General features: G+C 47.1%; 2 protein-coding genes and 1 long non-coding RNA gene across 3 annotated transcripts in view; 1 reads left to right on the top strand and 2 right to left on the bottom strand.

The window, feature by feature from the left end:
* The window catches only part of th2 (tyrosine hydroxylase 2), a 6,149-nt gene extending 4,778 nt beyond the window's left edge, over nucleotides 1-1,371 (top strand). The window contains exons 10-12 of the mRNA XM_034526149.1: nucleotides 180-275; nucleotides 361-494; nucleotides 1,206-1,371. Of these exons, the coding sequence (XP_034382040.1) occupies nucleotides 180-275; nucleotides 361-494; nucleotides 1,206-1,371 (396 nt within the window). The remainder of the gene's footprint in view (nucleotides 1-179; nucleotides 276-360; nucleotides 495-1,205) is intronic.
* Nucleotides 1-2,505, bottom strand: part of LOC117726086 — a 4,421-nt gene extending 1,916 nt beyond the window's left edge. The window contains exons 1-2 of the long non-coding RNA XR_004608970.1: nucleotides 2,363-2,505; nucleotides 1,181-1,385 (exon numbers count right to left, since the gene is read on the bottom strand). This is a non-coding gene — a long non-coding RNA (uncharacterized LOC117726086). The remainder of the gene's footprint in view (nucleotides 1-1,180; nucleotides 1,386-2,362) is intronic.
* Nucleotides 2,506-5,748: 3,243 nt separating this feature from the next.
* On the bottom strand, nucleotides 5,749-16,051 carry nup37 (nucleoporin 37). The gene is made up of 10 exons (XM_034526212.1): nucleotides 15,916-16,051; nucleotides 15,444-15,639; nucleotides 15,219-15,340; nucleotides 12,239-12,311; nucleotides 11,874-11,968; nucleotides 8,211-8,301; nucleotides 6,855-7,036; nucleotides 6,700-6,750; nucleotides 6,054-6,147; nucleotides 5,749-5,962 (listed from the first exon to the last, which is right to left on the bottom strand). The coding sequence occupies exons 2-10, from the start codon at nucleotides 15,597-15,599 to the stop codon at nucleotides 5,849-5,851; spliced, it is 978 nt and encodes a 325-aa protein (XP_034382103.1). The 5' UTR covers nucleotides 15,600-15,639; nucleotides 15,916-16,051; the 3' UTR covers nucleotides 5,749-5,848.
* Between the last annotated feature and the right edge of the window lie 262 nt (nucleotides 16,052-16,313).

Raw genomic sequence — 16,313 nt, 5'->3', positions numbered from 1 at the left:
ACGATTATTGGCCTTTGCGATACTTTCTCATGATTCCTTGTATGTGAGAACACGAGCTCGCCTCGTTTAGTGCAATGGACCTTCACTGCCATCTAGTGGCTCAAACAGATTACTGCACCAACCCTGCTCTCTCATCATGTCTTCCTCTTCTTTTTGTAACTACCCTGTCCTCTCTTCAGTTATACTGGTTCACCGTGGAGTTCGGCCTCTGCAAGCAGAACGGAGCGGTGAAAGCGTACGGCGCCGGACTCCTGTCGTCCTACGGGGAGCTCGTTGTGCGTTGGCCGCCGCGTATTCTGTTTTATTTATTTATTTTTATTTGTGTGTCTCTGACCCTTTGACCCCCCCCGTCTTCTCCAGTACGCTCTGTCCAACGAGCCGGAGTACAAGCCCTTCGACCCCGAGGAGACGGCGATGCAGCCGTACCAGGACCAGACCTACCAGCCGGTTTACTTCGTCTCCGAGAGCTTCGAGGACGCAAAGACCAAGCTGAGGTACCCAGTGGGACCTCCTGCTGGATGGGTGGGGTGGGGGGGGGGGGTGTACTACAGGGTTTATACCTTGAAGTTATATGAGAGGCTCTTCCTGAAAGAAGCCATAATATCATGCGTTGCTTGCTCTAAACAATGCACATAAACCTTTTTTTTTTAAAGATGAACTTCATTTACAGTAAACTGTTTGAGTGTTCTTATCTTAAAGAACTATATATATATATATATATATATATTTTATTTACTGTTTATGAGAGTCTTGCAGCCTAGTAGCTCTAATAACTCTTTTTCCCAATGGAATTAATTAATAAATTGATCTATAGGTGGCTGCAAATTCAGAGAAAATTGGAATTAAGGAGTTTTTAAACCTGCTCCTCACCGAAACCCATTGTATTTTGAAAACTGCATTATTACATCCTCGTTTACTTCTTCTTCTCTGCCTTTAATTGTGCATCGCTGCGTTTCTTGGTGCACAAGAGGGTCAAACTAAAAGCATTCAGGATGACTCGATGTCCAAATGCGTCCACCAAAAGGAGCTCGTCGACGGGCTCAGTGTCCGACAACATGATGGAAAGAACCCTTTCTGTTGGTTACCGTGTCACGTGACTTGTTGCCCAAACGATCACCTCGGGGTCCGTAATATTGGACCAATTACAATAATAATTTAAAGAAAACAGGTTGGACGTTACCCTTAAATTATCTCACATTCCGCAGGAGATACTCTGCAACCATCAAGCGTCCCTTCGCGGTCCGCTACGACCCCTTCACCTGCAGCGTGGAGGTTCTGGACCAGCCCGCGAAGATCCGGAACAGCCTGAGCCAGATGAGAGAAGACCTGAAGACCCTCCACGGCGCCTTGGAGAAGTTCAGCTCGTCTTAAGAGAGAAGAACGTCCTGCAGAAGAAGAAGAAGAAGAAGAAGGAAAGGAATGGACATCTGGCCTGTGTGAACTCTGTGATCCACTATGAAAACCACCACGTAGTCCGGTCTGTGTGGCTCCACATGGCCCTTTGTTTGTGTGTCATGTAAAAATAAATAAACGTCTATTTTCACGAAGTCTTGAAAACCTTTTACAGAGACAGAAAAGTATTCAGATCCTTTACTTAAGTACAACGCTGACAGTACTCTACGAGTAAAGGTCCTCCATTCAAAAGTACGTACGGATTATCACCAATATTTACTTCCAGTATGAAAAGTAAAAGTTTTGATAGTGCAGTAAAACCTTCCAGGTCAGTGTTTTACTATTAAATCTGCTGTTTCTGCTGCATTCATGTGTATGTGGCATCTTACCTCCTTTATATCCTGTGAGTCCGAGGTGTATTAGTGTAAAAAGTACATTATCTACTCTCAGATGTATTAGAGGAGAAGGATAAAGTAACATAAAAAGGAAATACTCAAGTAAAGTACAAGTACGCGCTGATACTCTGAACCACTACACTACGGAGCTCGTGGGACATCCTCCAGCCTTCCAAACCGACTATTTCCATTTTGGAAAAATTCTGGGAACCCATCTGTCTTCGTGTGTTATTAAGCAAAAAGGGGAAGGAGCTAATTACAAATGATTTAAGTATCGCGTTCCCCGCGCCGGTGGAGGCCGGAGCCAGAACCCCGGTGCAGGGCCAGGTCACCGGGACCTCGCGGCCCACCACAGCACGGTCCGCGGGGCGGCGCCGCTGACAGACGCCCTCCTCTCTTTATTTCTCTTTCGCAGCGCAACGGCACAACTAGTTGGCCGTGGGAGCTTCATGGGGGGGGGGGCGGGAGGGAGGGGGGGGAGGGGGGGAAGCTTCACGAGGTGGGGGGGGACAACGCGCACGGCAACGATCCTTTATTTATTTTACCTCGAAGAAAAAAAGAGAGCTGCAAATCACCTCCATCTTAAAGCCTCCCATCGGCCACCTTGTGTTGGGAAGCATCCCATAATTCAACTGGGCATTAAATCAACCCCTGGTGAGAGAGAGAGAGAGAGTGACAGAGAGAGATATTAAAGCAAGTGGAGGGAAAGAGAGAGCTACTGCTTGACAAGTGTGTACACACACACACACACACACACACACACACACACATTCTTCAATCTCCTCCTCCTCCTCCTCCTCCTCCTCCTCCTCCTCCTCCTCCTCCTCCTCCTCCTCCTCCTCCTGGATCATAATCTGCTGAGTGCTAAGCAAAAGCAGGTTGCCGAGGAAACGGAGTGACCTGTAAGAGATCCAGACAGATTGTTGTGAACTCCAGGACTCAATACCGCAAAATACCGAACGCCGTGTCATCCTCCGAGCACAAGCCTTTATTCTTATTGACGTCAGGGCCCTCCTCCTCCTCCACCTCCTCCCATCCCTCCTCCTCCCATCTCCTTCGGACTGGAAGCCGGGTCGTGAGGTTCACGTCGTCGTTCTCGGAGAGAGAGAGCGAGAGAGAGGAGAGAGGAGAGGCGAGAGATTCAGGTTAAGAAGAGTTTAACGGACACAAACATAATTCCTTAATAATAATTTATGACTCGTGGCGGAGTCTGTATCTGCAGAGACACTTCTTTTAGTTCGTTGTGCCCTTAAGGCCCGATAGCTTGGTTCAAGGTCAACACATCTCTTACCAGTGGCTCACAGACCAGTTAGAGCCATTAAAGGGAAGCCAGTTCACGGTAAATACTTTAGTGTCTGTATGAGATGAAGCAGGCTTTCGCGAGAATGTGTTGCATTAAAAAAAAAAAAAGTAAAAAAAAAAAAAAAAAAAAAAAAAAAAAAAAAAAAGGAGCAGTGTGTGGGATTTAGTGCCATCTGGTGACGAATGTGTAGATTGCAACCAACTGAATATCCCTTTGATCCCGCCTCCTTTTTTCGAAGCATGCAGGAGGACCGCAGTGGCCTTCAGGTGAACTCTGTGGAGGAAGAGGATCGGCTCCCTGCGTAAAGATAACGATTCTTCGTTTTTGGTTATTTAGAAACGTAGATATGGATATTATATTCCATTTCTGCCAATAAATCCCCCTATATCCTACAAACTGGACCATAGAGTTCAGGTTACCTCGATGCTGCGTCATCTGGACGTGAAAGCAATGCAACCTAAAAACAAAAAGTTTGTCCATCCTGTTGGATGTTTACGTCCCACACCTAAATATATTTAGACGGTATTAGTTGTACAAAGCAAGGCCAGCTGTTTGCACCCTCGTTTACAGTATTTATGCTAAGCTAGGCTAAACAGACCCAGAGTCCAGCTCGGACATGAAACTGGTCTTTTCATCTCTCCGGTACATTGTAACCATTGTCATGAAAACATCCTCCAGCACGACGGTGGCTTCACCTCGTGAGTTAGCTCCTCGCACATGTTTTTCTCATTTTCTAGTGAGTCACGGCTACCACAAGTTTTTTTTTTTTTTTTTTTTAAATAAACAAAAGTGAACGGTCGTCACTAATAATCCTCGAGACGGTCGATGTAAATATTATAAAAATGTGTTAACAGACTTTTTCGGTTGAGATGCTCGGCAGCATCAAACGTAGCGCGACGTATGCCGTAATTATAAAAGCATTAGCAAATCATTCAGTAACATGGGGCTGTTCAGGCGACAGAGCCACACACACACACACACACACACACGAAGTTGCGATGGAGCCTCTTTTTCGGGCCGACTCCCTTCTTACTCATCAAGGTCGATGTGTGTAATCGCTTCATTCTGGGAAAAACCAATCGGCCGTGAGATTAAATTGGCCTGAAAAGACATTTAATCTCTTTCTTTGTTTCCCTTCATATCGATGCTCCTCATTATTTTTATTTGCTCTCTTTTTTCTTGAGCCCGGGGCTTAAAGTTGGCAGGAGGTGGGGGGATTAGGAGAAAGTTGGTGAGGATTTTAAAAAGGCGGTCAGATCTCTCTTTGATCCATTTCAGTTTCACACACACACACACACACACACCCACACACAGTGTGTGGTGGGGCAGTGACATCTGAGGAAGTGCTTCCAGGAAAGAGGAGAGTCTGAGAGATCTCCATGATGGATCATGTTGTAGAACTCAAGATCCCAGACCATAATTGACTCTGTGTGTGTGCGACTCCGCTCGTCGGCCATCAGATGGTGTCCTCGAGTCACTGGGATTCACGAAGCCTCGACACTCGGGAGGGAAGTGGGACGCTTCCAGTGCCTTCTGATGGAGCTTTTAGACTTTATCAGAGTGTGCACAGATTTAAAAAGTTTTTTAAATATTTTTAAATTACATTTTTTTTTTTTTTTTTAAATGGCAGCTTGCTTGCATGACTTCTCCGGCACGTTGGACGTGGAGAGACGAGGGCGCCCACGTTGGACGTGTTCAGAGCGCGAGAGCAGTAGCATGTTATGCTTAGCGGACAGGCTGTCGGCGCGTCCCGTCCAAGAAACACACGAGGTCGACGAACCAGGTTTATTTTTTTTTTAAAAAAAGCTCGGAGGTCTCCGCGGCCTCGACTCGCTAACGCTCCTTCGTGCCGGTCCCAACCGAGTGTTTCGTGCTCGACACCGTCTGGTAATACACAACTGTGGAAACAAGTGATCAGCTGTCCCCCCCCCCCCGAGAATGATTCATGATGGAGTTAATTAAATTAGTGCCCCCCCCCCCCCCCCCCCCCCCCTCTCTCGCTGCTGCTTTGAAAACGGAGACCTCGTTCCCGTGCTAGTACAATGAGTCCTTGTCTGGCCAGCCGGGGGGGGGGGGGGGGGGGGGGTAAGGTGATGCTCGTCTCCTCCTCCCTGCTTCCTCGGTGACCGCTCACATCGCACGCCGTGGACTTGGACTTGACCTGAAACTTACTTCCCAAAGCTCTTCCTATAATTACAACTCAACACCCCCCCCCACCCCCCACCCCCCAGGGTCCCGTCCACCCGCTGGAGCGCAGCCAGGCCTCCTAGTTTTACCTCGCCGCGACCTTCCTGAGACACTTTATTGATACGACTCCGGCAGGTCATCGGTAGTAAAAAAAAAAAAAAAAAAGTGAGAAACTGCCGAGAGAGAGAGAGAACACCTGTAGCACGGCGGCCATGTCGACTGGCGAAGTGGAGAGTTGGCGCCACTTCGTAACGTCCTCGGTGCATTCCTTTAGAGAAAAGCTCTTCTGGCAGCACATGACCCGAAGGCTGATGTAAACGACTCTAAAGAAAAACGAGCCCCTTTTCGCAGAAACCCGCCTGGCGCGGGCCGTTTATCTGCAGCAGACCTGAAATCGGTGGGCAGATCTGAAGAAGAACAAACCTCGAGCCTGCAGCCAGTATCCATTAAACGCCATAAAAACTCAGCAGATACTCAGAAAAATATGGATTTTATTGGACCTTTACGAGAATAATAAAAAAAACACTCGGTTGGACTATGTCCCATCGTTGAAAAGTGCTGTACGGACGGTCTACATCTCAGTCATCCAAAAGCACAGCTTCCTGTCGCCGCCAATCACGCAGAGGGGGAGGGTCCGGTGCCAGCTGAGGCCCGACCCGACCGCGGCCGATCCGACCGTCACCGGCTGTAACGACATGAGGACGCAGGCGTGAGACCCGAGCGCACGTGGAGAGTGTACGATAAAAAAAAACCAGTGGAAAAGCACCTCCGCTCACCTGAGGGTGGCCGAGATGGTGGATGAGCAACTGGCTGGAGATCTTCCCCGGACATCCGGTGGTGGCGAAGAGGTTTTCGTTGACTCGGGACCACCTGAGGAGGAGGAGGAGGAGGAGGAGGAGGAGGGGGGGGCGTAATTAAACAACGTCAAAAGAACAATTTATATTTGGGAGTTTACTGGTATTTTGTGCATTAAAAACTGCTGACAATGCAGATCCATATGACAATATGTAACTACTGCGTCGTGGCGCTAAGTTGCAGTTTACATCAATGGCTGTAATCACTTCACATTTGTGCGAAATTTCTAATAATTAGCATCTTAATGATTGCGTCTGTATCTCATAGAGCATATACGAGGAGTAGAAGAAGAAGCAGCCTTGAGATTAGCTCATGAGCACACCGAAAATGTTACAGCGACCCCGGAAACTCATGTTCACAATGTTTACCGGGGTAATAAATCAAAGTGAGAAGTAGAGTCATTTTTTTTCTTCTTCCTTCCTTCATAGACGTTTATACAACCAGACTTTTTGTTTCGTTGCCGCCGGCCAAAAATGTGTCTCTGGAGGTCGCGGTGACCTCTGGCTTTTTAAAACATTTTTTTTAGACCACCTGCGCGGTGACACGGGCACGAGGAACGTTCCTCACTTGAACAACCGAGCTTTATCTCGGTGCGCCGGTCTTTTTTCTTGTGGGTAACTGCAAAAAAAAAAGAGGAGAAATAAAATTTAAAAAAATCACATCCTCAGTCATCGTCGAAGAATCGCATCGTGCGTCAATATCCGCCGCGTTCCCACGGTTACCTGGAGCGAGTGATGTCCCAGATGAGCCAGTCGCTTCCCGCCACGGCGCCGACTTTGATGGTGTTGGTGAGGCACCAGTCGGCCGACATGAGCGGCGCCTGGTCGCAGTCCAGGGACAGGATGGCCTGCTGGGTCACCAGGTCGTAGAAGCGGATCGTTCCCTTCTTCTCCGCCACCATTAACTGTCGGGATCGACAATATATGGAATTACTTTAATGTGAAATATCATGGACATAAATCACTGAGTATATCAAAACTAAGCATGTACTATTACAGGTACCTGAGATTTGATATTGCCACTTTTTGGGGGATTTGAGCATTTATATTTGTCTGTATTTTCTTTTTTACTACTTTTATTTAGGCATTTTTACAGTTTGACAAGAAATAAATCCTTTGAAAGTAAGAAAGGATAAAAAAAATTAAGCATGCATCTGGCCAAGTCTGGCCATAAGGAAAAATGTAATAAAAGTAAAATGTTTAAGCAAGTAAAAATAATAAGAAAAACAAAAACAACGTAAAAGAAATTAAGCATGCCAAGTCTGGCCATAAGGAAAAATGTAATAAAAGTAAAATGTTTAAGCGAGTAAATAAGTAAAAATAATAAGAAAAAGAAAAATAACGTAAAAAAAATTAAGCATGCCAAGTCTGGCCATAAGGAAAAATGTAATAAAAGTAAAATGTAAATAGTAAATAAGTAAAAATAATAATAAAAAATAAAAAAACACCATCAAAACAACCGTGCAACACTTCAACACTGTTTGTCAGTCAATCGTATCAACCATCAGATCTAAAGAAATATATTCAAAGAGTTCTAGTTACAGGGTTTCTTGTACTTGGATCTAAAGAATGTATTTACTTTGTATTTATATACATGTGCATACTTTGCTGCTGCAACACAACAATTTATTTCGGGATAAATAACATTTTTGTGCAGACGGTAAAGAGCAGAACTTCTCTTTTAAAGTTCCAACACCGAGTGCTTGTTTATTTGGAGCATTTAGTACGAGCATCTACTAGACAATGTTTTATATGGGGATATTTCACATATGTGCTTTCCTCATGACATTATCAGGTGTGTTGGATTGCTATGGGGAACGGCCACTTCACCTGAAAGTTACACCGCGCACACGTTTTCAGTTCACTCGAAATAAAAATCGGAAATAAAATAGAATTGTTTTTTGAGATAATCGCTTAAAAAGAGGCTTTCGGATTGAGAGTCGTCCCGTTTTTACCTTTTTAAAAAAAAAAAAAAAAAAAAAAAAATCGCATTAAAACGGAATATTCTCGAGTTTTTGAGTGACGCAACGAGATGATTAACCTGTAAACTCCAGGGTTTGACCGGCCCCCCCCCCCTACCTTAAAGGCCTCCTCCGGGTGCCAACACACGCTGATGCCAGGAGAGCGAAGCCGGAGAGTGGAGCTTTCATTCCCGTCCAGGTCCCACACCCTGTGGAGGTCAATACAGCGTTAACATGTAATTGACGAGGGTGCTTTTAGTCTTTTTGTACAAACATTACAAATTGCTCACTTTTATAGGCGGAACGTTTTATTATTAGATTTTTTTTTTATTTAATAAACTGAAAGTGAGAATTCTTTGCAGGTTTCTGTGAAGGGGGGGGGGGGGGGGGGGGGGGGGAATAAAAGGACTTTTAATCAGTTCTCAGTATGAACCGCTGTTGGCCTCAAACGCACTACCTCTTAATTAACAACAAAGCATGAAGCCACCCCGAGAGGCTTACATAACACCTGAAGAGAGTCCACCTCCCCAACATCTCTCCCTCTCTTTGTGGTGCTGGATCCAAAACAAAAAGGGGGCCTAGTCCATCGCCCCCCGATGGCCTAACCGTAACCCCCATGCAGCCTCTCAAGCCTCCTCGTCACACGAGGCCAAAACACTCTTCTGGTTTTCGTTCCGTTGCCTTTTTTGACAGAATTCAAGAGCTCGACTTTTCAATACACGACGGGCCTTTTGAGGCTTTCATGGCGCACAGAGCGGGCGATGATGAACGACATGTTTTCACCCGACGTCACGTTTGCTCCTAATTGATCCAACTTCTTCTGCTCGTCGTGCCAAAAAAAAAAAAAAAAAAAAAGGGGATGTGCGGGGATTCTTTGAGCCTTTCCAGGGAACGGGGCTCTTTTCTCAGATCCGTGAAGACAGACAGACTCATGCTGGACTCCTCTTTCAGGGGGGGGGGGGGGGGGGGGGGGGGGGGGTGCTCCATCACCCTCGGATGAGCTGGCGTTACGCTCCACTCGCATTACAGTAAAATGTTTCGCTGTGGGCGGCCCGCTGCCATTAATTCTCTTGCGGAGACGCAAGTCAGCATCCTGCTTTGTGCAAAAATTTAAAGCAGCATAAGGCCGACCGAGGGTCATGACCCACCTTCATTTAAATAACAGCCGATTCCAAAAGCTTGGATGGAGAGCGCTGCGGGTCCTGAGACTCTGATCTATGGCGAACCGCATCACAACGATCCCCCGAACGAGGAGGGGGGGTTGGGGGGGGGGCTGCAAGTGTTTCTGGGAATATTAAAAAAAAAGCAGAATGCTTGTGGAAGCATGGGAAGGCGCTGACCGATGAGGTCATGCAGAAGACATCATCTAATAAAGCCCAAAGACCATCTAAATGTCAAGTGTGTTGTTGGAGAGATGGATGTCCTCGGCGGTGCGGTGCAGGGAGGACGTGCCCCGTCTCAGATGGAGACCTCGGTAAACACTCCACTCTTCCTGCCTCATCTCCCCTGCAGCAGGACAGAGCCCCGGGCTTCTTTCCTCTGCCCATGTGCAGACTCATGAAGCTGAAGGGAGGGGGGGAAAGAAGAAAAGAAAGAACCCCCTCAGACCACACCAGGAAAACAACGACTAAACCCTATTCTTTCAGCCCACTAGCCAAGCACAGCTCGATTGCACGCCACACCGCCGACGGCCCACTCTGCCCTTCAAACGGACCGGCTCCCCAAAAGAAACACGGCCTCCGCCAAACGAGGTGAAAAGACATGAGACGCGAAAAAACACGCGCGAACGCCCCCTGATAAAACACCGCGTGATTGCGTAACACCACGTCGAGCAATAACACTTCCGCTTCCATGTACAACAGAGTTGAAAAGGACATCTGACATCTGACCCCCACCCCCCCCCCCCCCCCCCCCCCGGGTTGCGTTATCGAAGTGAGAAAACAACAGGGTGGCCCGGTCGACGGTTCCCACGAGCGGGAGGAAACGGGAAATGACGGATTCATCGTGGAGAGCAGAGTAAATAATCCCGTCACACACACACACACACACACACACGACTATACATAGTTAACCAGATCGCTCATAGTTATGGATAATGGCTGAAATGGTTAACGCTGGCTTAAAGTAATAGCTCAAGAGTTGAAACGTAGCTAAAAAGGAAATGGCTGAAACATCCAGCTTCTGCCACACCAACCTAAACACTGACCATTTAAAATTGTATGAGAAAATATTGACTTTTTTTAATAACCGACAGTGTCAAATAGCAACCGGTTTGTAATCTATTGACGTTGGACTGGAGCTCATCTGATGCGGCTGCGGGGTTTCTTCAGGTCGGAGGCGTAGTCGAGACATCAAGCTGTTGTAATATGTCCCCCCCCTTCCCTTTACACCAGATACGGGTTCAAGGGGATGGGGGGGGAGAGAAGAAACCACCAGATTCTCACTGGGAACAGGACTAAACCCGTATACACGCTGCAGCAGCAGGTGTCCTCCGTCCCCGGGTTCATCTGCGAACTCGGTCAACCCCAAATCCCCTCAAGGATCCTGCAGCGTGCCCTCGCGACCTCTAGGTGGCACATTCCCCCACAGACTCGGCCCCGTCTCCGGGGACCTGGAGACTCCCGTGAACCGAACCGCAAACGGGGGTGTGGGGGGGGGGGGTCCGGTTCCCCGCCTAGACGCTGCAGCGTCCGGTTACATGTTGGCAACGGCCGAGTTCCCACAACTGTAGGGGACGGTGATGACAAAGCCAAGCAAACTTATAGTAGAGGCTCTGCTGCCAAACACAACAGAGCGATGGAGGGGTCACGAGCATATACATGCAGGCAAACCCCCCCCCCCCCATCCCCGTCTGTCTACAGGACCAGTTTCCTCCTCTCACTGTGGGCTGACTGGAAGGTCCTCTTCCCGTTAACTTGATCCATCCCTTGTTCCGCCACCGCTCTTCCTCCCCGCGTCCCGTATTTTCTCAACATGACAGAATTTAAATCTTTCTGCAGATGGAGAGCGCACTCCTGTTTTCTCTGGCCGGTCGCCAAGAGGAGAGTGGAGGGGGGGGGGCGGGGGGGCTCGGACATCGAGCCGGTGACACACACACACGGATGTGGCCACCTGGCTGCGGATGCTACTAGTGTTGAGATTTAGGCGACATGTTTAAAAAATAAATAAATAGTTTTAAGCGACAGCCCGAAGAGATTTCATTTTTCCTGTTTATTCCAGTTTCTTGTGTATGAATATTTGCCGTTTTCCTGTTTTGCTTCATTGTCAACGACAAAACAGCAGATTAATCGGTAATGAAAATAGCCACTTCTTCACCTGCAGAGCATATGTTTGGTTAAAGTCTAAAATTATATTTAAAAAAAAATAGGATTTACTGTACACTAACACTATAACAACAGGGCCCAGTAAGCTTTGCATGCTGCAGGAGAACCAGCCTGCTGATGATGGGGGATTGGGGGGGGGGGCGCTACTGACACACGTTTTCCTTCCTCTAGCATTACCAGAAAAAGGAACATTTGGGGACCTTGTTTTCAGTCCTCCTCACAGGAGGAAAATCTTTCTGCAGCTAATTGGATTTCCATATTTAACCAATTAGCTACAAAGCGGCTCTGTGCTTACGCAGTCACACCGGAGCATGTTGTGCTTAGCATCAGGTTTCACTGTGGAAACAGAGTCAGGACTTTCTGCACCATTAAGAGAGAACAGAACTGAAAATCAGAAGCTGGGAACACACACACACACACACACACACACACACACATGGAAACAAAACGGTTTGGACCTGCAAGTGTGGTCATCGCTGACGGAAGCAATTTGTTTCCCTTCTGTGGGCTCGAACACCAAATGGTTGATGTAGCTGGTGTGGCCCTCCATCACCTAGAAGACAATGCAGAACAAGTAAAAGTAAACAAACAGATAATCAACAAACTGTTAAAAAAAAAAAAAAAAAAAAGGAGCATTTTTCTACCAAAAACTTGAGGGTTACTCCACTGGCTGGAGCTCTGCTTTCTGTGTGTGTGTGCACGAGTGTGTGTGTGTCTGCCTACATTTCCCACATCACTAAGTACCAAACGTCAGCGCGAAGAGAAGGTTTGATGCAGACTGACAAGCGCAATTCGGGCCAATGTGCTCCAGATGTGGCATTACCTTGACTTCATGCCTATCCTGCAGATCAGAAGTCAGCAGGCGCAGCTTTCTGTCAGCGGCGGCGGTGCAGAATCTGAAAAGAGGGAGAAAAAAAAAAAAGAGAGAGAGAACATTAAAACAAAGAGTCCTGAAGAAGACGGCTCTTCTTGCACGCACACGCGCCCTCGCCTGGACTGACACCTCTGGATCAGAGCGCGACTGTGTGTGTGTGTGTGTGTGTGTGTGTGCGTGTGGTAGAAACTCGGTCAGTGATCACTGGAAACGCCGTCAGGGAGATTCTAATTGCGAGCGAAGATAAACACGGGAGCAAAACAAGATCCCTCACGCCATTTGCGCAGGTCTCCGTTGGAGAACCCCCTGCCCCCGCCCCCCCTCCCTCCAATCAGCCGCCGTTTACACCAGCGCCTGCAATTATTCACACAATTACACTAACTCACGTGTGACAAGAAAAACACACACACACATCAGCAGAATAAACAGACAGTGATTCACACAGTTTCAGGTCGCAGATGGACTTTGGCATGATGTCACTACAAACAGCCTCAACGTGCCGCGGCAGTAGAGGAGATTACATGAGGACAGGCCTTCTTCTTGAGCTCAATAATTACCACGTTGTATCTTTTTGTTCGTGAAGTGCGAGTGTAATCTTTCAATGCATATTAAAAATTGGGTCACACAGCGAGTGCAGAAAGTTTTTACCGACCACCTAAGAGAGAGAGTTTCAATCCTGGAAGCTGAAACTTGAGCTTGAGGTTGGGCGCCAAACCCAACGGGCCATGTGAACGGGTTCTGATCCTCTTTTCGCCTCCATTGTGATGGAAAGAAAATCCCTGCCGTTGTTCCACATCTTCATCATCAATACTTCCAAATAGCTGATGAACATTTTATTTCCACAACAGCTCTTCTTCACTCCTCGTTAGCTCGATTTCTATATTGTGTGCTGAGCAAATCTGCTCCGAGAGGGATTTTGATTGGTCTGAGACGACATGTGACCAAAATGTAATTAATGAAATAAGGCTTTTACTTGTCAGATGTGTTGTTCTTTAACCAGCAGTAAATTGGTATATATTTAGTGCACAAACGGCGTGTTTGACACTGAACACCTGTCGATCGCAAAGTAAATGACTCTGTTTTTTTCCATAAATGCTTCTGACTGTAAACTCTGTATTTGGTGGAAGTTAGATGGTGTGTCTGGTCTTTGTAGGATTCATTATTCTTCACATCTTCGCATTACAAGCTGCTGTGGTGGATTGTGGTGGATGGTGGTGGCAGCCCAAGCCCCCTCCCTCACCCCCTCTCACTCTCTGGGCCTCACTGCCTGAGGCAAGCCCGTGAGAACGCTGTACTTTTCCTGGAAAGCACGGCTACGTGCAGATCGAAGGGAGGGATGGAACCCGAGTGGGCAGTCATCAGCGCAATAACATGTGCGCACGTCACAGCGCTGGCTCAAGGGCCCCGCGGAGTAAACCGCAGAAGGCCAGGAATTATCGCTGCTTTTCTTTTTCAATTACAGAAAGCCTAAACACCTCTGGGAGGGGGAGGAGGGGGGCCAAAGTTCGTGGGACTTTCACCCATCCGACGTCCCAATTAGGAGGAAACTCTTGCTTTCTAACAATCTACAGTTGGGCTACTTCCCTCCTGTCCGAGGCCACCTGAAATAACTTTGCTCACGTCCTGGCAGCTGCGACGTGACAGCGAGCGGGCGGCGACGACTCCTTTCGCACAGCGCGGCTGCTGCTGCGCTTTCTCAATATAAACGGTCGACAGACGAGTGTTTGTGGATATTCACGCGGTCGCGTTTAAAAAAAAAAATCACAGATGTCTTTTTTTACACGAGAGACAGTAGAGCTGCAGATATCTCACCATAAACATCTTATATTTAAAAAAAAAAAGGTGGCCAGATGTGCCAATAACATCATCGCTTAAACTGATTAATGACTCAGCAAATATGTCAGAACCACTTCTCATCATAGATGGACGGCTCAGCTGGCGAATGGAGGGGGTTGGTGGTTTGATGCCCCCACTCCTTTTCTTTTCCACATGTCAAAGCGTTCTTGAGCAAGTCACTGAGCCCGCCCCACCCCCCCTCCCCCTCCCTAAATGATGCATGCACATAGTGGGGGGCGAGAAATGGAAGATGTATTGCACAAAATAAACCGGAGTTACAGTGTCTGGGACTCACATGCACCTCAGGTGCTGGAGACCCTAAACACCCTCCACGCTGCTGGAGACCAAGGCCACGTTGCTGGAGCGAAGGGAGCTCACGAGAGAACCAGAACCAGGACTGAGCGGGGAAGACCCTAATGCAGTAAAAATAGAGGTTTCCTAAAAAGGAACGTTGGTGTCAGGAAGCACTACCACTTTCGTCCAGAGGGGCCACCAAAATCACCACAAAGTTAAAAGTTCCTTGGACCACCAGAATCAGAAGTGTTCATTTCCAGATACGTTGAACATACGAGAAATTTGACTCTGTGCATAACAATTAACAGTCATAGAATAAAACAATACAAATATACTAAAAACATAAGAAATAAATATGGTAAAGCTAACTACACAGCATTACAGACATTAACTTGCTTTCCTCGTTGAACACTAAATTAACTCGTGGTCATTCAGCGTGGCCTAAACCGAGTTTACCTTTGGTAGCATGTATTTTCCATCAAGTAGTGATGTGTATTGTACAGAGCAACATTCTGGACTAATATGCGTCTTTTCCAGTGAATACATTGAACATATAATTGTAATTTTGATGCCGATCATCACGGGGCATCCTCCTCCCCTTCCGCCATCTCTTTTGCCAGGGAAATAAAATGGTGCTGCATCCCGTGCTTGGCACCACCCAAAACGATTGGGATTGGTATAAGGAAATAAATGATCTCGCTGTACCAGAATGACAATATGTGGAGCCAGACACTAGCACCATCCTGTCCTGCCCCAAGCAATTTGGTGGGGGATAATAATATCACCAAAATAGCAGTACCTGATAGTGGGTATCCGGTCCAGCCGGGACTCTGGGCTCCAGGCGAGAGCATCAACACGCAATTCATGATGGAAAGCTCGAAGCACGTTGAATTCAACTCCCTCGACCTCCATATCCTCCTCCTGTGAGAACAAGTGTGTGTATATATATATATATATATTCAGAAAAGAGCACACTGGGCATTAACGTGGGTACACCTGGGTGTGTGATGCTGCAACTCTTAACCTGGAATAGGCAGGTGCCCACTACCACATACTGGTTTCCACCATAGGCCAGCAGAGAGGCACTGGTACCGGATGTGAAAGGACTGAACTCCACCACGTGAACGTAGTCCTCACATGTCACAGTGTAACTGGGACTGCGGCTGGAGTCCTCCTGCATACTGGGTGTCCTGGTAGAGCTGGCTTCAGATCAGTTTCAACTGTAATACATCAGAACAAGAGATGACAGAGAATCAGAAGTTAACGGATCCCGTTAGTTGATGCTGAGGCATCAAATTGAGCTACATAAATTAACAGAAGTCAGAGGTTAGAATGATATTTACACAATATTACTAACAATACACACCAACTGTCACGTGTCTCCTGGCAGAGAGCTAAAACGTGTAAGTGCACCGTTAGCTAGCAATAAACCAAACACATGATGTATATTGTCCGTTTTAACACGCCAACGCTTCCACCGAGAGCTTAATACTCACCTCTGCGTTATGAGAGTATATTCCGAGTCAAAACACAGCATACACTGACGTACTTTACCACTTTATTTGTCAAGAATTGCCTTGAATCAAACGGTGCGCGCGTTTGAGATGTTTTCAAGCTGCTTCCGGCTACGTCATGGACCGTACCATTGAGTACAAATGTCGAGGGGGATTTCGCGCAGCGTAAACGAAAACATATAAACCAACTCGCCAATATATTAGCATATTGTTAAGCTAAAAAGTACTATATAAAATAAAGACCACTTTACAGACTTCTCGAAACTATAAACTATAAAACGTTAACGCATTAGAGGAATACTTGTTTTTAAGTCAACCGCTCCCATTGGTGTGCACTAGAAGCTGATTGGCCGGAGGCAATAAACGTCATCGGCAGTTTA

This window comes from Cyclopterus lumpus, chromosome 23 (assembly GCF_009769545.1).
Source record: "Cyclopterus lumpus isolate fCycLum1 chromosome 23, fCycLum1.pri, whole genome shotgun sequence".
NCBI classification, from domain to species: domain Eukaryota; kingdom Metazoa; phylum Chordata; class Actinopteri; order Perciformes; family Cyclopteridae; genus Cyclopterus; species Cyclopterus lumpus.
Note: the sequence above shows the minus strand (reverse complement) of the source record. Positions and strands in the feature narration are given on the sequence as shown.